The 26,417-nt window shown below is 35.6% G+C and overlaps 1 protein-coding gene across 3 annotated transcripts; it reads right to left on the bottom strand.

The window, feature by feature from the left end:
• Positions 1-628: 628 nt before the first annotated feature.
• Positions 629-25,862, bottom strand: LOC132314224 (tobamovirus multiplication protein 1). Of its 3 annotated transcripts, none has more exons than XR_009483489.1 (14): positions 25,468-25,862; positions 23,441-23,491; positions 22,371-22,404; positions 15,349-15,435; positions 15,212-15,263; positions 8,635-8,806; positions 8,368-8,463; positions 5,898-5,958; positions 3,769-3,833; positions 3,366-3,440; positions 3,193-3,268; positions 1,887-2,047; positions 1,548-1,626; positions 629-1,025 (listed from the first exon to the last, which is right to left on the bottom strand). XR_009483489.1 is itself a non-coding variant. In XM_059813119.1 (14 exons), the coding sequence occupies exons 1-13, from the start codon at positions 25,573-25,575 to the stop codon at positions 1,595-1,597; spliced, it is 1,062 nt and encodes a 353-aa protein (XP_059669102.1). In that variant the 5' UTR covers positions 25,576-25,862; the 3' UTR covers positions 629-1,025; positions 1,548-1,594. The 3 variants fall into 3 exon arrangements, 2 of the variants coding, with proteins under 2 accessions (XP_059669102.1, XP_059669099.1); XM_059813119.1 differs by having other exon boundaries at positions 1,548-1,618; XM_059813116.1 differs by lacking the exon at positions 1,548-1,626 and having other exon boundaries at positions 25,468-25,861.
• Positions 25,863-26,417: the final 555 nt, after the last annotated feature.

The following is a 26,417-nucleotide window of genomic DNA, read 5'->3' as shown; positions in this document are numbered from 1 at the left end:
AATGATTTTTAGAATTTTTTTTTTTTTTTTTTTAAATGTAAAATATAAGGAAGTGAAACTCCCCACTTACGTTTCGTAAACAAGACTAATTTTACATCAAGCAATTCACTTTTACACTCAGCCAACTGGGACAACAAAGAAACAGCAGCCCATTGAAGACAAACAACCGCGGTTTGTAAGACTGGCAAAAGCATTTCCGCGAGCAGGCAAGAAGCCAAGAGTCTCTTCAAGCCCTAGAAATTCATAATGGAGTTGCAGATATGAGAAAGAACTGAGTTTTGGGAACTTGACACTCCTCCGAAAATTCGCTGATTCCTCTCAATCCATATGTGGTGGACTGAGGCCGACAACGCAACCTAGCTAATGGAGTTGCTACAATTCTTAGCTTCCCGGTGGTGTGCACTGCAGCCCATTGTAAGGAATCTGAGGCTGTAGATGGGACGGATGCCGGTCCCGAACCCGTCCAGTTGACATCCCTAATAACTGCTCTAAATAACGTTCACTTCAAGTTGCAAAATATACCAACCTGAACGTATTGACATCTCTTCTTCTATGGCCTGTATCTCTACTTTACTACTGGCACGCAGAAAACTGACCCAAATGAAGCAAAATTTGGAAAGGTACACAATTTATTCTAATGGCAGCTACCAATTTGCGTATTTCAGATTAGAATGAAGATTAGGAGAAAGATTATAGAAGGAAAACATCTTATGCTCATTTATGGGAAGGAAAAACATCTAACAAAGTTTTTTTTTTTCCTGATAACTAAAACCTCTAACTTGCATTTTGTTGTTATATACAACGTACACAAAAGTCAAAAATCATGGCAACAGTAGTCTTACGACTATGCTTCAAAATGCCTTGTAAAGGATGTCATTCGAGGAATTCTTTTGACTTCATCTCACCATGACAATCCAACTCTTCTGCTAAATTTTTTCTGAAGTTCCATGCCTTGCTCCTGGATTTTGGTGGAGGAAGAAGACTCCATATATAGATTGCAACTATATAGGGCTTGCTTTTGTCACCTGCACTCATATTAAAAGATAAAAAAATCAAGAAGGAAGAGTGATATTAATACTGCTCTGAAATCTATGAATCTGTAACTATTTTCACATATATCTATGTATCTTAAGCACAACAAGTCTCATCATATATACACAACCCCCAAAAGTGCACTAGAGGAACTGTGCATGAAATTTTAAATTCTTATAGTAGTTTCACGAAGCAGTTACCAGTCTGAAGTATTCAGAGATATAGCGAGAAGGACGGTTCCAGAAGATATAACTGAAGAGAGAGGAGCTATAGAAATAAAAAGAGGTACAAGGAGAAGACAGAGGTAAGAGAGTTCACGAGGACCCGAGCAGGGCCATAAATTCCATGACTCTGCATAAACTCTCTACCATATAAACTCAGTTAAAGCATTCTACATGCATTAAGTAGAATGTTTAGGTCGTCATAATCGCAAAGGCAATAAAGTGCCAGATAAAGGTACTCATGTACAATTCTCTCCTATAAAATTGCACAAAATAACTTAGAAGCATTTGAACCTGATTCTGCAAGCTTGTGGCAGCAGTCCAGCGCCGAGGATGTACTATTACTGAACTGTCAGTAATGAATGCTATTGTTCTTGAAGGGCAATAGAAATAAAAAAGAGGAATTAGGCAACGATGAGGTCAGAGAATTCAAAATCACCTAAGCAGGGAAATAATACCATGAATGTACATAGACTCTACGAACCATATAAACTTAGTTGAGGCATTCTACATGCATCAAGAACAACGTTTAGGTCAAGTCATAATCGCTAAGGTAATAAAGTGCGAGATAAAGGTACTCATGTACAAGTCTCCCCTATAAAATTGCACAAAATAACTTGAAAGCATTTGAACCTGATTCTGTGAGCTTGTGGCAGCAGTCCAGCGATGAGGATGTACAATTACTGAACTGTCAGTAACAAAAGCTATTCTTGATTCTTCCTGCACATTAACCACAACTGAAGGAGGTAATTCTCTCATCACCCACAATACAAAAGCTGAGGGTACTGATGAACCTGGCAAACAATGTGAATAACATATCATTAATTTGATAAAATTTTAGATTTGTTACTTGTCTACAAACACAATACAGAATGTAAGAGGAATAATGCTTCTTAATTAATAATTTTGTTTGTGAATCAGTAGGCATTCTTATATTATTTCATTTCTTTCTGAAGAAAAAATACTTAACCTTTATCCCCATCTTTGTTCTCTTAGTAGATCTTAATAATTAACCAAAAAAAAAAAAAAACCACGAAAGAAAACTTTGCTTGACCAATTAATAGTATATACTGAACTACTACTGCTTCCAACTAGGTGCTGGACCAGGCCAGGTAACTGTACAGGTGAGCCCACCCTGCAGGGTTTCAGTTTTAACATTTCAAATCAACCTTGGGAGCCTATAAAAATATCCAAAATTATTTAGGGGGAGTAAAAACGACATTTAATGTATCAATTTTGTTCAGTGTCCATAGGCTATTTTCAAAATATAGTAAGAAAATCAAACAAAACAATGCAAATCATCCAAAAGTTGACCAAGGGATCACACATCAATGATAGCTTGTAGTTTGAAACCAACATAATACAAAAATGGAGACATCCCTATAAAATAAAATAAATAAATATATAAATAAAAAAGTGGGAGTCAACAAGAAAGGTTAAACAACAATCTGTGCAGTTATTGCATAATTGCTGAGACAAAAATAGCTAAATCTTTTCATATGGGCAGAAAGTAAAAGATTGAGCTGCCCAGTTGTTCCACAAAATTTTTCCCTTCAAGTCGCTTTTTGCCAATGACATGTACCAAAAAATAATAATAATAAGAGTAGTCTCAAGAATTTTATAGTGGAGTACATGTAATCCATTAAAATAAGAAGGAAAAACCACAAATTCATTGCCAGTTACTCTATAAAGTAAATCAATAATTTTATAGTTCACAATCCCTCAAGGTAACACTTAAAAGTGCACTGCAAATCATACTTGTACAATCTTGATATGGTTCACTAGAATAAAGTTTCCCTAAAAGTACAACAGACAATATATATATTATTATATAGATAATTAATTAGTATTATTGAATCAATTGTCTCTTGCGCTTATTTCATCACTTTCAGTCAATTTAACCACTTGAGAGGGAGATGTTAAAACAGTCAACAAATACCTATAAAATAATATAAAATCAATAGAAGAGGGGTATAAGCACTATTCAAGTTCTCTTGATGCCAGTGATAAAGCACCTGCAATTGATAAATCATGTGTTTTAGAAATACATTATGCAACCAAAGCCAGAAAATTAAATACAACTTGTTTTTGGACCAGCAGAGAAGTACATACAGGTATATTCGTTAAAAGAGCAACAAATGAACTTGAAGTGAAACATGTAACAGAAACAATTGCCAAACCTGCAACCTGAAAACAACAAAATACTTTAATAAAGATTTTTTTTATGAGTACAATACTTTAACAAAGATAAACGATTATGAAGATGAGGTTGTTTGATTGCCTTTTTGAAAAAGAAAAATACTACTCCCTAACCCCAGTGAAAATTATGACTAAACCATCTATATGATCTAGACCATCTAAACAGATCCAGTATGTTTAGGACATACCAAATTAGACTTCCCAGCTATCAAAAATCCAAATAATTACAGCATACAATAAAATTGTGTATATTAAAAAATACAATAAGAATATGTACAATGAAGAGAATCATTGTTGAAGTAAATAGACCGCATACCTTCCACATTTCAGAATAAGCTCTTTCAGATCTTACTCTGCTCATTTTCAAGAATAACATGAGTCCTGAATATGAAATTCAGCGAATAAGAACCAAAAAGAAAAATGCATTTGAAGGGATGAAGAAAGTAAAAAATGAGGCAAATCATCATACATGAAGCATTCATTTTAGCAAATTAGCGGTGCAAAAATGATTAAGCAATCAACAATGCTGATTTAGAACTACATCGAGTCAGAAACAAAATTTTGCCCACAGGGCCCCATAGTGGTCGCTGAAAATTTCTATCTTCAATAAAACCACCCCCAACCACCCCAATCAATAACACGTGTTAGCTTGGAGTTATTCCACGTCAGTTTCCTCACTAAAGCCGTAGCTGCAATTTGGGATCCCCAAAAATCTCCTATTGCGTCAACAGGCAAACATCCTAAAGGGCAGGACTGAACTCACCTAACGCGGTGACAAAGGTAGGGGAGCTCATGCTCCCACGAGACAAGTATTTGGAGCCCTTAAGGATCTCGCAGAACAGCCAGACTTTTAGATTTCTAAAAAGCATTGAAGACGGCAGCCACCTTCAACACCAATAGTCCATCTTAACCCCAGATGTCTTCAGTCCAGACATCCCATTAAGTACAAGGGAAGATATGAATCTAGAAATGCACAAAGGAACAAGATAGTCTCCCCCATTCACTGGAAATATAAACAGTGATTTGAGATCAATCATGGAAGCACTTTCAACCAATTTCTCCCATTGATGAACAGAAAGACTCGTAGTGGGAGCTCCTCAAGCTCAGGATGTGGTAACAATGTGACCACTAGGTTGCAACGTTGTCAATATGAGATCCAATGGATATGCAGCTTGGCGGCTAAACCAACGGCAAATGATTATCTTTCCCGTTTTACACCTCCACCTGCTTTTTTTTTTTTTGGTTGGGGGGGGAGGGGGGTGTGGCATTTCCTGCTTTGCCCACCCCATTTTACCAACGGATATTCTTCTATGACATGGCAGTATCTCTATTTGGCCACATCATTTGAGACAAGCACTTGTTGTCCTTGACAGCCACACTTACTGGAAAAGGGTGACCACTACCCCAATTTCAGCACACAAGGACAAGATTTCATCCCATTCTCAACTGGAATATATTTTTGAAACACCATTGTTGGGGCAGAAGTGACCTTGGAGTTCTCTTGCTTTTTTCCATTACCGGCATTCTGAGCAAGGCCCTTTTCCCAAGTACTCAAAGTCGGCTCCATGAATCCCCATTCTGAGCAAGGCCCTTTTCCCAAGTACTCAAAGTCGGCTCCATGAATCCCATTTTGTGGAAGTCATAACTACTTAAAGAAAAAGAAATAGATCATAAACATCAGCCAAGCTTTTTCCTACTTATTTTGCTTCCCATTGTCATCAAGGCATCCATGCACGACCTATTTTGTATGGAAACCCTAATCTGTTTCATTGACAAATCAAAATGACTGTCAGACTATAAACCCTTCAAACTCCATTTATGTGAATGGATTCTTATTAAGCCCATGATAAATGTTCAAAGAATTATAAACACAAGTACTACAAGGAGATTCCAAGTATGGACATTATCAAAATGCTTTCTATGAATTTAAACAAAGGTTATATTATTAAGTAGTATTATATTATTAGTGCACAGGTTATGCCATATATCGAATACTAAATAGAGATTCAAAGCATGCACGTTATCTTAATGCTTTCTTATACATGTGGAGAAAAAATATGTTCTAAACTACTACCATTGTGGACAGAAAAATGATTATTTATCTGGGTTATAAATTGCAATACAAATTGTTAAAATCATAAATATGATTAAAAGAATTTCACTGAACAACTTAGATCAAACTACTGTTCCGGCAGGCTTGGTTTAACTAATTGATTTAATCATAGAACAAGCAATTGAACTTGTAAGAAAATAAAGGCAATGATGCTATTAATATTATAAGCAAGGGACACACCACTATAACATTAGCATAAAATACAAACACAAACACGAATACCAAAACAAAAAAAAAAAAAAAAGCAACGAAACACATTCATATGTACTGAAAATTTCATAGAGAACTTTAAATACTTCAAATATAGCGCCACTATTTACATAGGTGCTTACCGTAACATGCTAATGCTCCTCCTAGTAGAAGGATGGCTATTGCAAAAAGATCTACATACACCTGCATGATGACACTAGTCACTTTACCATAGTTTCACTAATTAACAATTTAAAAAAAAAAAAAATAGGACTGCCAATTGTATTGACATTCATCACCTACATCTTACAATTCTACAAACACCTGCATGATGATACTAGTCACTTTGCCATCGTTTCACTAATTCTATATTGAAAAAAAAAAAAAAAACAAAACAAAACAAAACAAAACAAAAAAAGGGACTGCCAATTGTATTGGACATTCTTCACCTATGTCTTACAATTCAAAAGGCAAGTTACTAATGTTTTACACCATTTCACCAAATTCATCATCGTGTGTAATCTAAACACAACATTTTAGGCCAATTAGTGCAACAACAAAAAAAAAAAAAAAAGAAAAAAAAAAAAAGAAAAAGAAAAACCCACTTTTAAAGACATAAACCGAGTTAAAGCAAACCTTATACCCATAAACTGAGTTGAAGTAAACCTTATATGATATTTTCATCAAAGTATAGAACAATAATAGCATTCATGGAAAGTTAAAGCATGTGACTGTTTGACCTAATTATATGGTTCCCGAGATAAATTGAAAAACTATGGTATCACAATCACTCATTTCCTCCCGGCAGCCAGAATACAATTACTGTATATCAAAAAAATTACATAAACATAGTGGTGGAACTTCTTTTGTGTTTAATATTATAGCATGAATATCCACAAGCCACTCCATTTGATCAACCAAAAAAGGAAAGACTCCTCTTCCTATTAACCCAAGTTTGAAATCTTCCCTACATCTTCTAAAGCAACGAGAGTGAAACATGAAATTTGAGAAAGGACACTAATACATGATATGACAGGACATGATACAGATAAGCCAACATTACAAATTTTAAAGGACAACAATAAAATATATCCTACTATAACCAAAATTATATAATATAAGACAGACATTACTTCATAGTTTATAACCCATAAATTACATAATCATAATCAAACTAGTTATATGGAGAAAATCATAACAAGGACAAGACATTTGTGTGTGTGGATATATTGACATGCATCTAATGTATATACACATAAATTGACGATTCTTCTCCTGCTTTCATGCCCACTTTTTTTATAAAACCTTTTTATATTTTTTGTTTTAATATGGTCAAACTTCTTACAAATTCTATGTAAAATTTTACATTTTTTCTTACAAATATTCTTTTCTTTTTTTGTCCATGGTAAAAGAAGGCCCTATCCAACCTTCAAGAATCATTTGCCACATGTTAGAGAGTGTCTAATAGGTGTTGACCAAATGTCCAAATTTATAATTTTGGTTTTATATTATAACGAGATCCAAAAATGCGTGAAACATGTGTCCAAAGGTGTCAAACAAGTGTCAACGTTGAACACATGTATGAGACAGACACAACTCCTCAATAGAAGTGTCTGCTTCTTAGTAATATGCACAATATTTATATAATTTTCTTAACCAGGTTGTTGAGAATACAACATTAATTTTTTTCCTTTGAGGATTCTCAAATGAAAAACGAGATGACCATCTACTATCTGCCATCCGATAAGTAATTGCACGATTGCAGAGTTGTGAAAGAGCAGACAAACTTCTTGGTGCCTAATGATGTTCAAACAGCATTCAATGCAGAAAGAGCAATATCAAAAGGTCAACAAATCTGTAAGAATTAGAAAATTTTATAAGAAGCACGTTGTCAGAAAAAGGAAGTTAAACAACTGGTCAATGGGGCTATATGGCAAGATCATTCATATCATATGCTAAGCACAAATAATGGAGAGAACGAATGTAACCAACCTTTGGATAAAGGAAAAATAAAAGTAGGAAACTGAATTAAGGAAAGCATGTTACTTGTCGAAACACACTACTTACGGGAAAGGAAAAAAAGCTTACTTTATGAAACTAAATACAAACCACTCAGTGCAACCTTACATCATTGGTCCATTATTCCGGAAGGAATAGAAGGCAGACATTTCATGCTCTATCATCCGAAAGAGAAGACAAGGAAAGGAGGCGTGTGTGTGTGGTGGTGGTGGTGGGGATTTAAGACCAATCTTGAAAATTTTAAACTACTAATAAGACCATTTTATGTACGCAGAAGTCATCTAAAAGTACCACTGTTACAGGGGGTAGCTGAAAGTTCGCAAGCTATTGCTTTATAGAAGCCTTTGATTAAGATTGAAAGGTAAGAGAATGCCATTCCTCCCACAACTCCTCTAGAGACAGGCCCATACTCCACAACTTGGGCTCTATAAACCACAAGTATCTTTTCATTTCCTTTTCTTTTAGATGGAACCCAAAAGTACTAAATGCCTAGGTATATACAAATGTAAACAGACACAATTGAGGAGTAATATTAAGACACTCTTTGCAACATAAATAGGCCAACAATAAAACTAATCAGCAGAAAGTTCACACCCGAGCCACCACTGATGAATCAATAGGGTTCTTTCCCATTCCAATCCCAATTAGCACGGCAGATCCCATCATTAGTACAAAAATCAACACAGTAACCTGGTAGATAAGGAAAAGAGTTAATGAATTAGATAGCATCAATCCTGAAATATTGCACGTTATGATCCCTAAAAAACTAGAAAGTATATAATCTCAAAGTTATTCTGCATTTTTTTTTCTGCATGAGAAATATGATAAATACACGACATGGAACTTTTACCACTTCCATACCACTATCACAACTTTTTGGCGGCTTCCAACATGGATGACTCGGAAAGAGCAACATCTCCGCTGACTATCAGCATTTGAACGTGGTTTACTGGATGTCCTCTCCAACAAAGCTTCCCGAGGACTACCTTCATCCTCATCATCATCATCATTTGTCTGATGGCACAAGTCGACCCTATAAAACCATTTCCAAAAGAAGCACAAAGTATAGCTCATGAATACATAGATTTTAAGTTTGAATTGTGAACTCATCAACTTGATAAAAAAATAAAACTGGATCCACATTCAGATCATTAATCCCTTTTGTAAAGAAGAGAAAACAGAGCCACAACAGATTTTCGGATGTAGAAGTGATCCATTCCCTTTGGTTCTCGTTACAATTTATAATACAAGATTTTCCAAACAAAGTGGCTACAATCGAGGAGTAGTAATTACAGCAGCTATCTAAAAGGTAAGTCAACTAATCTAATCCCATAATTACATCAACTTTATTTAGGGTAAGTCAATGCTAGCTAATATAATCCCTAATTGTAAGGCATAATTATGAGCAATCTGTATAGCACTAGTGTTGTCAACATAGAGGAGAGTAGGACCAAGAATTGGAATTCCAAGTTCTAGAAGAAGTCTACGAAGCCATATCACCTCGCTACTAGCAGATGATATAGACCTGTATTCAGCCTCGGCAGATGATCTTGAAACTGTTGGCTGCTTTTTGCACTTCCAAGAGATGAGTGATGACCCTAAAAACATACACCAACCTGTAGTAGATCATCGTGTATCTTGGCAGCCAGCCCAATCAGCATCAACATAACAACGAAGTTCCAAGGAAGAGGTTGAAGAGTAGAAGCAGAGCCCTCGATCCATACTTCCCCGAATATAACAAAGAATACGATGAACTGCAACTAGATGGGGCTAATGAGAATTACTGACAAATTGACTAACAATTCGAACTGCATGAGATATATCTGGGTGAGTCATAGTGAGATAGGTCAAGCTTCCTACAAGACGACAGTACATAGTAGGATTAGGAAGAGAAGGTCCATCATCTTTCCGTCGCTTAGCATTCAATTCCAATGGTGTATCACAGAGTTTTGAATCTGTTAGATGAGCCAATGATAACAAGTCTTCTGCATATTTCTTTTGTCTAACGCTAACACCAGCTTTGGAATGAGAAATTTCCAATCCAAGGAAGTATGTGAGAGGTCCCAAATCCTTCATTTTAAAGGATCGCGTTAAGTAGGTCTTCACAGAAGTAATTCCCGATTCTTCATTTCCTGTAATGATCATATCATCAACATATAACAGTAATCATCTAGAACCTCGAGTTGTGCGCTTAACAATCAAGGAGTTATTAGGACTTTGGTGAAAGCCAACTTGGATGATGGCACTGCGAAATTTTTCAAACCATGCACGAGGAGCTTGCTTAAGACCGTAAACATAAAGGGATTTGTTCAAGTGGCATACATTGTTGGGAGTACAGACATATCCTGGTGGTGGTTTCACAAAAATTGTTTCCTGAAGATTCCCATGCAAAAATGAATTTTTCACATCCATTTGCCAAAGAGGCCATCCTCGAATGGCAGCAACAACTAGTAGAGTTCGAACAGTGGGCATCTTGGCAACTGGAGCAAATATTTCTTCATAATCAATACCACACTCTTGCTTATACCCCTAAGCAACAAGGCGAGGCTTGTATCGTTCCAAACTACCATCAGGTTTCAACTTGAGAGAGTAAATCCATTTACTTCCAATCACTTGAACTCCAGAAGGTCGAGAAACTAAATCCCAAGTGTGATTTGATTCAAGAGCAATTAACTCCTCTGTCATTGCATCTTGCCAACATGGTAGTTCTTTGGCATGCGAATAAGAAAAAGGAACATAAACAAAATCAAGAGTGGGAACGAGAGCAAAAAATTCAGAGCGGTCAAGAGGTTTAGAAGCACGAGAAGAACGACAGGGAGGTGCGGAGAGTTCAGGAGTGATGTTACCTGGAGGTGGGGGTGGCACGGATGAGTGATCGGGATAGGACCAGATGTAGGAGGAGGCCGCAACCTTCGACTATAAACCTGCAATTCCTTAGTAGAATTTAAAGGAGTAGAGCTTGAAAAACTAGGAAGATAAGAAACATTTGATATATGAGACTCCTTTTGAAGAGAATAAAAAGGAATATGCTCAAGGAAGACAATATTGTGGGATATACGTGTTCATCGAGCCTCCGGATCATAGCATAAAAAACCCTTATGGTCATCACTGTAGCCAATGAACACATACTTACCTGCTTGCTGGGACAATTTGTTTCTTTCCAAGGAAGGAAGATGAACAAAACAAAGACATCCAAATGTATGCAAGTGTGTGTATGAAGGAGGCGAATGAAATAAAGATTCATATGGGGAAATATTCTCAAGCACAGGAGTGGGCAGTCTATTAATCAAATACACAGCTGTGTGCACTGCCTCACACCAAAAAAATGGAAGGGACATCTGATTCAAAAAGTAATGCCCTGGTTGTCTCCAAAATATGCCAATGTTTGCGTTCGGCAATCCAATTTTGCTAGAGTGTGTGGACAACTTTTCTGGGGAAGGATCCCTTCATCAGAGAAGAGAGAAGAAACTCTTTTGGAAGGTATTCCCCACCTGAGTCAGACCGGAGGGCCTAGATTTTCTGTTGAATTGAGTCCCCACAAGATTACTAAATGTTTTGAATTTAGACACAACCTCAAATTTATGACGAAGAAAATAAATCCAAGTAAACCGTGAGTGATCATCAATAAATGTGACGTATTATTTATAACCAAGCCTACTGAATTTGGGTGTTATTCCCCAAACATCTTTGTGAATAATATCAAAAAGATTAGTATGTCGGGAGGAATGAACCAGAAATGGTAAAACGTGGTTTTTACTTAAACAACAGGACATACATTTCAAATATAACAAAGCAGTAAATTTCTTGGTATTCAAAGTACAATTCAAATAACCACGCTTAAATAAATAAATAAAAGTTTATTCAAATGACTAAGGCGACGATGCCAAACAGTCCACAAATTATTCTGAAAGCTAACAGAAGATGCAAGCAATGCTCCAAGTCCCACATCCAACAATAATGTTCTCCCACGTCTACTCCCAGTCGCGATCACTTTCCCCGTTTGCTGGTCTTGTATCACACAACCAGAAGATGTAAACTGAACTGTATAACCATTATCAACCAATTGTCCCACAGATAACAAATTAGCAAATAAATTAGGAACAAAGTAAACACTAGATAGGTTAAGAAGTTGGTTTTGGGTAGTAGAGAGGGTGATAGAACCAACACCAGAAATAGGCATATTTGGCCATTTACAATTTGAATATTTTCAGTTCCAGTATAAGGTTTAGATTTATCAAGGCTATGCTCTACAGAAGTCATATGGTTAGACGCCCCCAAGTCAATAACCCAAGAGGAGGAAGAAGTGAATGTAGAAGAGGAGATTAAGTTGTACCGACCATTAATACCCATGGAGGTAAATGCAGATGCAACGGAAGCACTAATCATCTCTCGAATCTGATTTGGTGTGAAAAGAATGGTCTGCGAGGAAGACTCAATAGTAGTGGCAGGATCAACTTGGGTATGGAATGCAGATGGATTTTGATATGGAATGCAGATGGATTTTGATGTTGTGTTGAAGCCTCAGTTTTCCTTGATAGACGTCTTCGACACTCAAGAGATGATATGCCCAGATTTCTTGCAGTAATTGCAGAAGCTCTTCTTTTTGCAATAGCGAGCAATGTGGCCAGATTGCTTACATTGAAAGCATTGTACAAGTCTGCTATTTGTAGAAATAAGAGATGTCTCGCTTAAAGCCGATGCACGAAAGGATTTTGAATCTTCTATGATGACATGCTGCGACTGAAGGCGAAGTTCCTCTCTCAAAACCTCTTGGAAACATGTATCTAAATCTGGAGCAATTTCTCTATTTATCGAAGCAGCCCGAACAGACTCAAATTCTGGGCATAGTGTCATCAAGAACTAATTAACATGGGACTCCTCTTGCAATTTCAGAACTTGTGAATGTGCAGCAGCGTCAACACCTAGGAAGCACGGACACTCCAAAATGGGCGAAGAATCCGTGTCCGACACGTGTCGGACACGCCCCGACACATGTCAGACACGCCAAAAAACGTGTCTGGAATTTTTTATTTTTTTTTAAATTTTCGGACACGGCACGGACACGGCTCAGACACAGCACAAACACTCCGCGGACACGGCATTGACACTCCGCGGATGCGGACACAGACACGAACACAGCATGGACACTTCTGGAATTTTTTTTTTTTTAATGTTGATATGTTCTTTTTTTTTTTTTTGTTTTGTACTACCCTTTTGGTATTGTAAATGGTAAAAGTCCTAGGTCAAATGATGGATGGGAATAGATGATAGTATACTGACTTGTTTTTGTATCTTTTTTGGGGACTAGCCTTTAGGTTTTTGTGAATGTTAAGTGCTAACAGTAAAGTCATGAATGTTAATAGTCCTTTCTGTCTATGCTTTTGTATTTGGAGTAACGTTGCAATGATGATTAAATGATACTAGTTATTATTCTAATTTCTTATTTTTTATTTGGTTTTATAATTCTGCAACATTGTTCTTTTATAGTTTATTAGTTATGATTTGTGTTTTTTTTTTTCATTGTGAGGTTGATGAAAAATAGTAACACTCAGTAATTTTTAAAGTACTTGATCATATATATATATATATATATATATATATATACTATTCGCCGTGTCCGTGTCCTAATTTTTTTGGATTTGCCGTGTCACCGTGTCGATATCGAGTCGTATCCGTGTCCGTGCTTCTTAGGTCAACACCATCCAGGATCATAGAATCCTTCTCATGCCAGAGTGCAAGGAAGCCGTTGTAATATTCTTGTACAGGCTTATCGCCTTGACTGTATTTAGCCAATTCCATGTCAATGTAGTACTTTCTTGATTTGTTAGTCTGGTGATAGACTTTCTTCGGATGTTTCCACACCTCTGAGGCTTTACTAAAGAATTGAAGGGGTAAGGTGACTGAAGGATCAACGGAATTCAAAATCCAAGTAACCACCTTTGAATTGTTTTGGATCCAAGTGACTCTAGGTTTGTCATCAGTGGGTTCAGCCGCTGTTCCATCTAAAAATTCAGCCAATCCTTGTCCTTGGACAAAGTGTTTGAGATGGAAAGACCACCCCACATAGTTGACACCTCTACTAAGGTGAACAGGAATGATGTCACTTTTATCCATAGCAGCAGTTGATCAGAGATGCAAAGAGACACAGGAATTTGAATAGATTTCAACAGAGTTGTTAGTCACAATAAAGTAAGGAGACCAATCAGCAAAGATAGCGGAGCTTATTGAGAGGTTGATGATTATGTCAACCAGATTCAGACACAGAATTGAACAACTAGTGGAACCAGAGTGTAATCAAAGAAAGAAAAGTTGTCAAACAAATCTGGACAGAGATTTGAACAAATATCTAAACCAGAGTGCAGCAAATAATGAAGAGTTGAACCAGATCAAATAGAAAACAGAGCAGATTTCTAAACCAAAGTGTAATCAAAGAATGAAAATACAATTCTTTGACTAACCTTGCTCTGATACCATGTAAAGAAGAGAAAACAAAGCCACAACAGATTTTCGGATGTGGAAGTGATCCGTTCCCTTTGGTTCTCATTACAATTTATAATGCAAGATTTGCCAAAAAAGTGGCTACAATCAAGGAGTAGTAATTACTAATTACAGCAGCTATCTAAAAGGTAAGTCAACTAATCTAGTCCCATAATTACAACAACTACTTTATTTAGGGAAAGTCAGTGCTAGCTAATATAATCCCTAATTGTAAGGCATAATTATTGTCACTATTTACACCTTTCAGGATTGGGAGTTCAACAAATTTAGAGTTAATAACATCAGTATGTGATGAGGAAAGACATTTTGAGACAATTATGCGGGGACAGAAAAGATACGATTGATGCAGCACAGAAACCTAGGTGATTGCAGAAGTATTCTCAACCAAACTAAAGTCAAGCAGAAAAGCAAAGGCATAGACATTTAGCAGCATAGTTGTAGAAATAATCTAGAAAAAACAAAACCAGAAGAAAAGGAGAAAACATGAAAGGGTGAAACACCTAACAGAAGGCCTGCAATTTCAGAATAGGCTTAATAAACTAAATATCCAAATCAGAAAATCCTTTGTCGCAACCTACTACAGGGTAATTTGATAACTTCAAAAATCTTCCAACAATCCCTCTCTGACCTTTATATTCAAATTCCACACTTCCTGATAAACTAAAAATGTGGGGAGATCTCAGATGGACAGTTGCAATCCTTATGTCCAGCAATTATATGCTAAGAAAAACTCCTCACTCTCTGCTTATTTAAAAAACCCATTTAAACTAATAGGAGCAGGATGTTTAATTGAATGTTAGTTGTTGCAAATAACAAAAAGCATGTTAAAACTATTTTGCTTTTCTCTCCTCCAAAATAAAGTTCAGTTGGCACAAAAATACATATATCTACATAGTTTGAGAAGATAAATTCTCTGAAATTTTTAAGAAAGAAGACATACCAGAACGACAGAAGTAGAAGAAATGCTGCAAGGAACAGAATTTTGGGGCAAGCTGCAAAGGAAAATTTAATTAGGCAACTCCTTCCACCAGACTCTTATTATAGACATCTGGTTATTACTTAAATGTAAAGTCATACCCATAATGATAAAGCCACAAGAGCTTGACCAGCATAGCCAACCTTTGCAAGCAGCAACAAGAGTTAACACAAAATAAACAAAGTACCCTGCAAGGACGAAGTTAGATCCAAGGAATCAGTTTAAAGAAAAGAAGAAGAAACCACTGGCCTTTATGGATTATTGTCAAACGATGGCACAAAAATTGTTGGTAAGATGGAAATAACATAAGTGGCAAACGAAAAGATCATGCAAGCAAGTATTGCTCAGCGAAGCAGTGAGATAAAAATATTCTTTTGCTAATTCTCAACAATGACAATGTCGACAAGCATAAAGAGCAAAGGGATAGCATGACATCATTTTAAAATAAAAAAGGATAGCAAGGCATCAGATACCAACATCCCAGCAAAAACTGGTTGATTCTTGTTGCAGTGTTTTCCTTCACTTTCTTTTTCACTTTTTCAGTTTTTAATTCTGCAGACTATTGTTGAGTTTCTAGCATTTCTACGAACCAAAATCATGCCTACCATATGATATGACTAATAAGCAGTATTGAAGGGCTAAGATCAACAAAGGTTGGAAGTAATTAATGTCAAACTCTTTGAGGTTTGTAGCCCTAGTATAAGCCCTTGGCATCAACTCCAGAAATCAGTATATATGTAGTTAATGTTTGGCTCTGTAAGAGTTGAAGAATACCCAAGCAACATTAATTCAGTTTATTCCCTTATGATCTACATATTTAGTTCTCCACTGCTAGTTTTTCTTACTAAATTTAACTCCAGGTGTATTTCCGCACCTAATACAGCAGAAATCCACAGATTTGAAACCTTGGTCATTCTAATTTTAATTCTACACAAATCCTCAGTCCATAACATGATGGATGCCAAACATGCTGCCATAAAAAACCAATAAGAGCCTTGCAAGCAGAAATTGTGCCAATGAGACAAGAGTAGTGCAAGCCAACAATCAATTAAATATGTTAAGCAAGAAGCCAGATGGAAATACTGGAAAGCCCAAATACAGCCCTTTAAACACACCAAAAGGTAAGGTCAGAAAAAAGGTATTCATAATTTCATTGAAGTGGAATCGAAGGAGGGGGTTTAAACAAAAACAAACTTCAAAAAAGTAAGTACACAGACAATTTCATATTATGGTGGGTTAAGAGTGGTTTATCAAAACGGCAGTCGAATAAAGTATTCGGCATAAATTTCTTCGTGGAGATGCAAAAAAAAAATGAACATTTTTGGAATTTTGATAAGGGTCAGGGGATTAGTTTAAAGAATAATTTTCAAGTGAATATCAACAGCTAATAAGAAAACATTGTTTAAAGAGGTTAAGTGGAAGGATACTGCACGTCTAAAGTGTAAAAACTTTTAGAATAGAATGCTCAATAAGCCAAGTCAAAAAACATAACATGCCCAGCAACATGAAGACGGAAATGCAGAAGCAACTAATTATGCCAAAAAAGTGTACAGGAAGTTCCACTAATTAAAGAAGCATGTCTGTGGAACAATAAACCTGTGAATGAGAGAAACAAACATCGACAGGTTGCCTATTTGTGAGCTTGAATTAATTTATTAAGGTAATATTAGGGTGATCTGTATAATTAATCAGGAAGCTGTCAACAATGTGGAAGCAAGGAGAAAAAAGGTAAAGAATTGCTAGTGGGTTAATTTTGTAAAACTAGAAGTAAGGAAATAAAAAATATGTACCAATTAAAGCCTTTTGAATATACATCCAACTGTAAAAGAAGTCTCATCAGAGTAACTTTTTATTTACTTCTTATTTTTATAATTATTTTCCTTGTTTTTCTCTGGTGCAAGTGCTCAATTATTGTAAAAAGTGACTATAAGATGCAAGTTCACAACTCTATAAGTAGATCATTAGCAGCTGTACTCGTGCTACAAAAGACACCAACTTACATAAGAATGAGCTTACACTCTTTATATGGTGTATGTGACCAAGGGCGGACCCTGAAACTTATACTATGTCTAATTTCGGCATCATATATATAAATGGACAAAAAAAGTAAAGTTCAAAAATTGTAAAACAAGGAGATGAAGAAAAATATGATTTATATTCTCTTTTCTTTTCTGTATATAAATGTGGATTTACAAAAACAAACCTTAAAAGATTCCAAATTGAAATTATTTATTAGCTTGTGGGAGGTTACTTGTTAATGTACTACGGAGTATCTTTTTTGGTAAGTAAATATTTTTAATTTCAACTACTCATAGGGCACTATAAAGTAGAGTTTTTCAATTTTTTTTTTTTTTTTTTTTTTGATTAAGAAAAAATTTATAAAAGCGCTCAAAAGGGGAGCGAAGCCCAGAAGATATACACAAGGCCACAAAGGACCTATAAGCCGCCTTCAAAGAGGCCAAAAAATCGACAGTTTCCTCTAAAGATCTATGATCTCTCCCGGAAACCCAACAAAAAAGGGTGGAAATAATAGAGAATTTAAGAGTAGAAATCGACAACTCCTTCCCATCAAAATATCTTCTAATCCTCTCGAGCCAAATACACACCACACACAAAGGGGCACAATATTTTGTGTATTTTAAATTTTAATTAATTTAGGGTCCTAAAAATTAGGGTTTTCAAAAAAATTGGGGGGCCTTGGCTCCACTTAGTCTCCACATAGGTTCACCCCTGGATGTGGGCCTACATATATTTTGCCAACCTACTAATTAAAATTTTTTTTACAAGATAGAGATAAAAAAAATAAATAAATAAAATAAAAAAATAAAAACAATACAAATCACAATAGTGGGCTCTAAAGTTCGGCGAACCTAATGATTATTGTACGAGTCCAACAAGGTCATGCTGATCTGAACCTCTTGCATGTAAGTTGGACCGTAAAGAAGTAGAAAGATTTAATCCAACGCCCAAATCAGGAGTTGGCAACAACTGATGCAAGAAAAGGCGAACCCCTTGTTTAATCACAATGATAGTCCAATATGAAAGGAAAAAGAAAAAGAAAAACACGAACTCCATTCAGGGTAGCCAGACTTTGAAGTGTGAGAACCAAACCAACGAGATGTTTAATAGCTGCCAAAAAAACCCGAATAGGCGTTCAAAGTAGTGGTAAAATATGAGATAGAAAGGAAAGGGTACACACCTTTCAGCTTTATCCACAATGGAGGAAGAATCTGGTTGAAGAAAATAATAGAAGTTAAGGAATTCAACTTATTATAGTTATTATGACAAAGGGAGCTGTCGATGTTCTTCGAAATCGTAAATGAAACCAAGCCTTGGGTAGGACTCAAAATCAAAAGAAGTATAAGTAAATTGACCCTAGTCAATCTGAAAATACTAATAACGACAAAGAAACTCTCCAAAAACTCTTCCTAATTCCAAAAAAAAAAAAAAATGGATACAAAAGGTTATCATTTCCATATTTAGAAGCATGTTCCCACTGTTGTAATTATATGGTGCGTGTTAAATAGCCGATGCTATTTCAATTTATCTTGGTAAATATTATTAGATAATGACTTTTTCTTTCTATCTTTTCGAAAGAGTATAATAGAAACCAGTAATTATAAAAAAAAGAATACTTCACATATTTCTAACAAGTGGGACTTGAAACCTGACCTCCCCTTTTGGCAGTGAAAGACATAGATTATGGAGGAAGGTAGTTTCATGTCGGTTTGGGGAGGAGAGAGGGGGATGGTCTGCTAGGCCGGTCAGATCTGCGGACGGCGTGGGGGTGTGGCATTCCATTGGGAAGGGATGGGATGAGTTCTTTAAGCATATTAGATTCAGAGTTCGAGAAGGTAGGAATGTCCGGTTTTGGGAGGATCCTTGGTGCGAGGACCGTCCTTTGTCTTGCCGGTTCCCAAGGTTGTTCAGGATTGCTGTGAATAGTCATGCTTTGGTTGTTGACTGCTATCGCCTTGATAGCGGTAGGTTATCTTGGGATGTTCAGTTCCGGCAAGCCTTTTAGGATTGGGAGTTGGATGACGTCACTGGCTTGCTGGATCTTTTGTATCAATAGGAGGTGGATGGAACTAGCTCGGATTTCTTGACTTGGGTGCCTTCTTCGCAAGAGCTTTTTCAGGTTCGGTCCTTCTTTTCTGTCTTTCCGGTTTTCAGGGTACCACCTTCTCGTGGAAAATGGTTTGGCATTCGAAGGCTCCTCTTAGGGTGGTCTTCTTCACTTGGACTGCTACTTGGGGTAAGATACTCCGGACAATTTGAGAAAAAGAAGACATGTCATTGTTAATCAGTGCTTATGACCGATGGAGAGTCTATGGATCACCTTCTTTTGCATTGCCCAGTGGCTCATGACTGTTGGAGTCTTATTTTGGGTCTTTTTGGCGTCCATTGGGTTATGCCCCGGACCTCACGACGCTTGATTGATATTTGAAGGGGCCAAAGGGTGGGAACTCGTGTTCGCAATTTTTGGAGGACGACCCCTCTTTGTATTTGGTGGTGCCTCTGGAAAGAGCGGAATAGAAGATCCTTTGTTGGGGAGGAGATCCCTATTGGGGCGTTAAAGTTTTCTATTATTTGTTCTCTTTTTAGTTGGGGTATGGGGAGAGATTGTTTATCTGTTGATGAGATCGTGGACTTTTTGGGGTCTTTGGGTCCATAGGTCCTCCCCTTCCCCTTTTTCTTTTTTTTTCTGCCTTTTCGGTTCTTGTACAACTCTTGGGATTTGTTCCCCTTTTGAACGCTTTCTAATACATCTTTACTTATCAAAAAAAAGAAGAAGATATCAACGGCAATGAATCTTTTTTAATAGACCTGTCTCAACACTACATTACTTTGGGAATGCTGTTGAGTTAATTACCAAGTCTTAAGAAAGGGTTCCCCAATTTTACAAACAACCACTTAATTAGATACAAAAGTGTGGAAAAATCTAGGCTGAATTGTTAGGAAATTAGTTAGGGAGGATTTTTAGGAATTATTAATAGTTAGATAGTTGACTTTTTTAAAATTATGATCTGTATATATCTTTTCCTTAGATAGGATTTGTAATGCACTTCTATATATATAGGCCTGTAAACTAGCATATGATATATGAGAAGAGAATATCAGAATTTATTCATTTTCACCTTTGTGTTCAAAAAGATTACTTAATATCCAAAATCATAACTGCCATTCTAACAATGGAGAACAACAAGAAGACTAGTTGGAGTAGGAAGACCCAGAGTCGCCAAACAAAGCTTACAAGAAAGAAAGAAAGAAATAAATAAATAAATAAAAGGTGACAGATCTCCAAATCCAAGACCAAACATTTTATAAACGGTGTGGTTTTGATATGATGAATAGGTTGAAGAGATAAAACACACAATACAATGGGATCCCAAATGGCACTTGATAGGTGGAGGAACAGGTAAATTCAAGGAAAAGGGAGGTTTTGCAGCAAAATCACAATTTTCTCTGGCAAGATCCTGGTGGAAAATGGAGTTTTGATGAGCATTGTTCTTGTCTGACATTATATATTCTTCTGCCTTAGATATTTAGATGTTATTAGGAGTCACCCCACTAACAAAATTATGATCGGATATTCCCTTAATAGTTTACGGGAGATTTTCCCACCGCTGGAGAGGTTAGCTCTTTAGACATCCATACTTTGCATTCCTCAGAATAAACTCGTAATTGCATTAGCTAAGCCATTAAATGTGGTCAAAGGGCTCATAAATGTGGTCCTTAAATACGATGGGAAAAGTCATGATAGTGAACTAAGTAAATGTTCTCCAGAAGATACTTGTGATTGAAGTTTATCAAATTCAGTCAAGACAAGAATATGAAGAAAGCTGTTCCCTACTCCCAACCGAATAACATTTCTGCCTTCTCACGGTGAGCATGCAAGAACTCTCCAGATCTTCCATGGTTTACCTATGCGAAGAACCTCTCATCCATTCTTGTGCTTGAGGTTTATTTAGAGAAAGAAATCAATGGCTTGATTTTCTTCCTTTCGAGGCTTGTCTTGGTAAATAAAAATTTATCAACCATCTTTATACCTTGAGATTTATCTATGACAAAGAACCCCTTGGCCATCTTTGAGCTTCAAGGTTCATCTATTTGGAAAACTCCTTAAAATCTTATTTTCGAGGTTAATCTGCAGAGAAAGAACTCAAAAATGACAAAAGTGGCAGACTGGGATCTTCTTTATCACGTCTCGATTTGCCAGCTAGATGAGAACTGTAGGGAAATTTTGGTCAGCACGTGTGTACACGTATATACACCACGTCAAGCCTTTGTGGCTGTTGACCCTTCTTTTCTTATGCCACATGGCTACTGCGCCTTGAATGGACTGAAGTTTTTCCTTTTTCTCAAAAGCAGCACCTATCTAATGAATAATTCGCTTATACCACAAGTGAATTTCTCTTTCCTTTTTCTCTTTTCTGAAACACAATAGACTGAAGTTCGCCTCAAATGGAAAGATAAAAATAGTACCAATCTACGAACAGTTACAAAAAAGTTATCGCATTAAGCAGCCCACTTTAAAAGAGTTCATCATTGGCACACTTAATTCAGTTATTAAATCAAAATAAAGAAAAAAATCCAACTTTGAAAATATAATCCTGATAAAGTAGTAACAGGGTATCAATATGGTCCAAGATTTGTTGACAGTAATGCTAATATTTACATGAAATGTAAATTTTACATAAAAAGTATTTAAGTAGTATATAAATCCAACTATAACAATACATCTCTTCCTCCTGTATAAATCTTTTTAGTGGGGTATCTACTTTCTTAACTTAATCAATGTGTTTAATATAATTTAAGGCTATTCTTACCGAATTTCATGTTTTAACCCTAAGAGATTATGCACCTCAAAAAGTCATTTAATTAACTAACGAGATGCAATCTTTAGCAAAATAGATAAACAAAAGAGGACAACTATTAAAAGGCGAAGAGATTATCATACATTAAACTGACTAGAAATATAAACTAGCAGTAAGTATAAAAAGGAAATGCAGCAATACACATCAGTGCATCAGAAAGGCTGTCTAGAAGAAAGATTTAACAGCAATAAATGTAGGACAAAAAGAATAATTTCTTGATCATTAATCAGAATGCAATTTCTTACCCAAATTAGAAGAGCCAATCATGAGATGGAACACCTGCAATTGGAAGTTTAATTTTATCAAGTACGACAAAAAAAAATATCACGTTGAAATAGGAAAATTATAACAGTATATATATAATCAACACATTAATTGCAAAACAACAAAATGATTGAATTCACTTAAGTGCTACTGGATACACATCAAAATTCTAAGGAAATAGCACTACAACAAAGAATATAACCATCTGATATTTCAAATTATTGTTCTAAAATTAAGGAATTAAATATTATCGCGCTTATATGTTTTCAACTTTTCATACAAACTATAATATATAAAATAAAATAAAATAAAAAATGCAATATCAATGGTGAACTTCCTTCATAAGTTTTAATCAAAGGGGAAAAAATATGTTTTTGCAGAGAGTTCCACAATGTACGTTAGCCTATGTTTAGAAGGAGGAAGGGAATAAGCTTTTCGTTATTTGTTGGGTAAATTTGTTTGCTTCCATCCATTTTTTCACCCTTCCAACCAAGCAGAGAATTATTGTATAATCATAGAATACAAAGGTGTGAAGACTCAATATCTAAGGTGCAAAAACTAGAACTCCAAATTTGTAAAGTTTTAACTTCATGGAAAATTTTGATTCACTTCTATATTTCTAAACATATAAAAAATGAAGCAACTTTTAATGATACCTACAGATAGGGAGAGAAAGGAGGGTGGGGGGGTGTAGACCATTGATTTTCCTTTAAATTGTCAACTTGTGCCGTGCGTCAGATGTCTTATGTGTACTACATGAGTGTGACGACATGAATGACTCCTTTAAGATCTCTCTCTCTCTCTCTCTCTCTCTCCAAGAATTCATTTTTGAACAAAGTGACACATTTTCATTATATTCCCTATTTCAATTGCATTCATTCCTCAATGATGAAAGTATATTAGGCAAATTTCATTCAAACCACTAACAGTATAATAGATAACCAAAGCTGAAAGTACAATGGTATCATTCAATCCAGCGTGCATATCATTTAGAGAAAAAAAGATCATCAATAGTTTGATGACGAGTAAATGATAATAACACATCACTTACTTTCTGACGAGTCCAACCAACGCGTGAATTCCTTGAATGGACCCTTATCAACTGGCACATGAAAATTCAACAAATCAAATGATACGACAAAGAAGTGGTAGGATCTACTTGTTAAAAACAAAACAAAATAAAACAAATCAAAAACAAAAAAACTAGAAAAATATAAAAAATAAAACAGGAATGGCACGTAAAGAAGCAACAAAAACAACTTTTGGCTGCATTGATAGGCTTTAGCACCAAACCATGCACTGCATGAAGCCATATTTTATGTGATATCTTACCCCTACAGTGCAACTAAAATCACTGCTAGATGAGAACCTAGGTGCCTTTAGCTACTATTCCAGACTGAGCAACCAGCCCTTTGGGCAGTATTAGGCTAATATATCTCTCTTGAATATTCAGGTACACACCAGAGCTTGTTTTCGTATCAAGTAATCGCTAAGTACGTGAGGTAATTAGTTAAAGCTTTAAGGATTCTACACATAATCACTGAGTTTATTAGGTAATTAGGTTAAGGATTTTACACATAAACAAAACTATATAAATCAATTCTATAATCTGTTTTATGACCACCTCAAACTTACTATATGAAATTTTTTTTTTTTATAAGTAACTTACTATATGAAATGAACAGAAAAATAAGAGGAAAAAAATCCACTAAACAAAGCCCTAACTATGAGATGGCATTATATTCTCCCTATCTAAGCCCAAACTATGAGATAGTATTATCTTCTCCCTCTCCTACCTTCTCTCTCCCTCAAATCCATACAAGAGATCAAGGAGGAGAAAATAAAGGGAAATCTAAAAAGAATGTGGACTGAGGTAATAAAATAGCATGGTCCCTTTTCACAATATTGTTCAGTTGGGTATCACCCTTAATTAAAAGAGAAACGAAAAAAATTAAAAATAAAAGAAAGAAAGAAGCTTGCCCAACCTACTCCTACAGTTTGGGATTCAACAGCCCATTGAGATGCGTCAAGTTGTGACTGATGTTAGCATACATAAGATGCAACAAATAATAATCTTGGATTGGTTTCCGGTTATATATAGAAAATGTTGAAATGCATTGCAGGCTTGACTAAAATGTCTCCAAGGTTGCATAATGGATTCTAAAATCCACTACCAAAACATGACAAAATCATCAGTGCATATAGATTATTAATAAATTATTTTCTCAGATTTTCAACTTCTTGTTAATCCACTTGTAAAGTAGGATTATTCTCGTTATAATTATTCCGTTACCATAAGGTTCTCCATAACATTTTCAGTATAAATCATGAATTGCACCCAAAAGTTAAACAGAAACTAGCTTTACGGAACTGAGGGAAACCAAAAGTAATACAGAACAGATTTTCCGGCAACCATCTAGGCTCCTAAATTAGCAATTACGAAAACAGATTTTCCGGCAACCATCTAGGCTCATAACTTACGAAAACAGCAGACATGTCCGTTGCCTATGCTCCCCGAGGCATTTTGACAATTACAGCACTTGCTGGTCCAGAGAGTGCAGACACTCAAAGGAACTAATATAATTCAAAAGAAATTCAAATTTGCAGCACAGTAATAGTTTCTACACAAATTGCTAAATACAAAAGAACATTATCAGTAAATTGGTTTATAGTTGCCTCAATTCCCTTTGCTTAGATATCAGGTTCAAATAGAAGTAAAAAAAAAAAAAAAAAAACAAACAAACAAACACCCTTTCCCTAGATAAATCACTTCCAAACAAAACCAAGCCCAAGCTAGCTATCAATCCATCAAAATCTGATCAGAAAAATCATCAGTCTATCAAGAAAACATCTCAGACTTACCTAGAATCATCATCAGGAGATGAACAAAGCCAAGCAAAAACTACAAACCACAATCAATTTTCCCCATTTTCCCGATTCTTAATGCAGACATATACATAAACGCATTATCCTCAATGTGGCACGCATATACATGTATCGACAGATGTGTTGGTGTATATATGTGTGGCTGTGTGTATATATTAACGACAACGAATTGATAGCAGAAATATAAAAGACCTGATAGAATGCAAGAACGCCAATTACGCCATCGATGATAGCAAGAGCGACATTCACAGCCACTAAGGCCTTAGGATAACAACTTTCGTCTCCAAATTCGAAAATCATCTCCTCTCCAAAAGCATGCGCCCTTGGAATCACAGGAAACAATAATCTCTCTCTCTAGACTCTCTCTCTCTCTCTCTCTCTATATATATATAGCCTCTCTCTCTCACTCTAGAAAAGGAGGTGTGTTGTATTAACAAGGACTTTCGTCCTCTGCTCTGATGGGTACGGTTCGAATACGTATTTTTTGAAGGTATCTTTCATGGTAGATCTGTTGGCGGATTCAATTTTCTTTTTCTCTTTTTCTTTTCTTTTCTTGTGGTAAAGGAAATTGATTATGAGGAAAAAATAGAAAAATGGAAAGGAAATTATACTCTGTTTTTTTTCTTATTGTTCCTTTTTTTCTCTTTGCCACATTGACTTTGCTAATTTTTTTTATTCTGTTTCAACCAGAGTCTTCCAGAACGAGATTTGAAAAAGAGAGAGGAAATGAAAATATTGTAAATTAAAGTCACATTTTTGCATTTTAAATAAATTGTATTGAAAGAAACAATAAATTGTAAAATTCTCTCACTGTGTAATTTTAAGATCGTATATTTCATTTCAAATTCAATTTTAGCAATTTCAAACAACAAAAGTATTATTCAAATATCGTATTCGAGAAACATTATAAGAAAATATATTAGTAGTATTTTTAGAGAATATAAATATATTTTAGAGTGAACTATTATTCTTTTTGTTTTTAGTAGTGACAATGAAATGAATAAAAAGATGAACAAATATGTATTTATAGATAAGAGAATATAGATCAGAGTATACGGTTTTTTTTTTTTTTTTTTTTTTTTTTTTTTTTTTTGTTTGAGAACAAGCTCTATTGTTCTTTTCTTTTTCTTTTTTCTTTTTTA

This window comes from Cornus florida, unplaced genomic scaffold, assembly GCF_030987335.1.
Source record: "Cornus florida cultivar Cherokee Brave unplaced genomic scaffold, ASM3098733v1 CherokeeBrave_3.0.0_Hap2_Chr01, whole genome shotgun sequence".
Taxonomy (NCBI): Eukaryota; Viridiplantae; Streptophyta; class Magnoliopsida; order Cornales; family Cornaceae; genus Cornus; species Cornus florida.
This window is presented reverse-complemented; position numbering and strand designations above follow the sequence as displayed.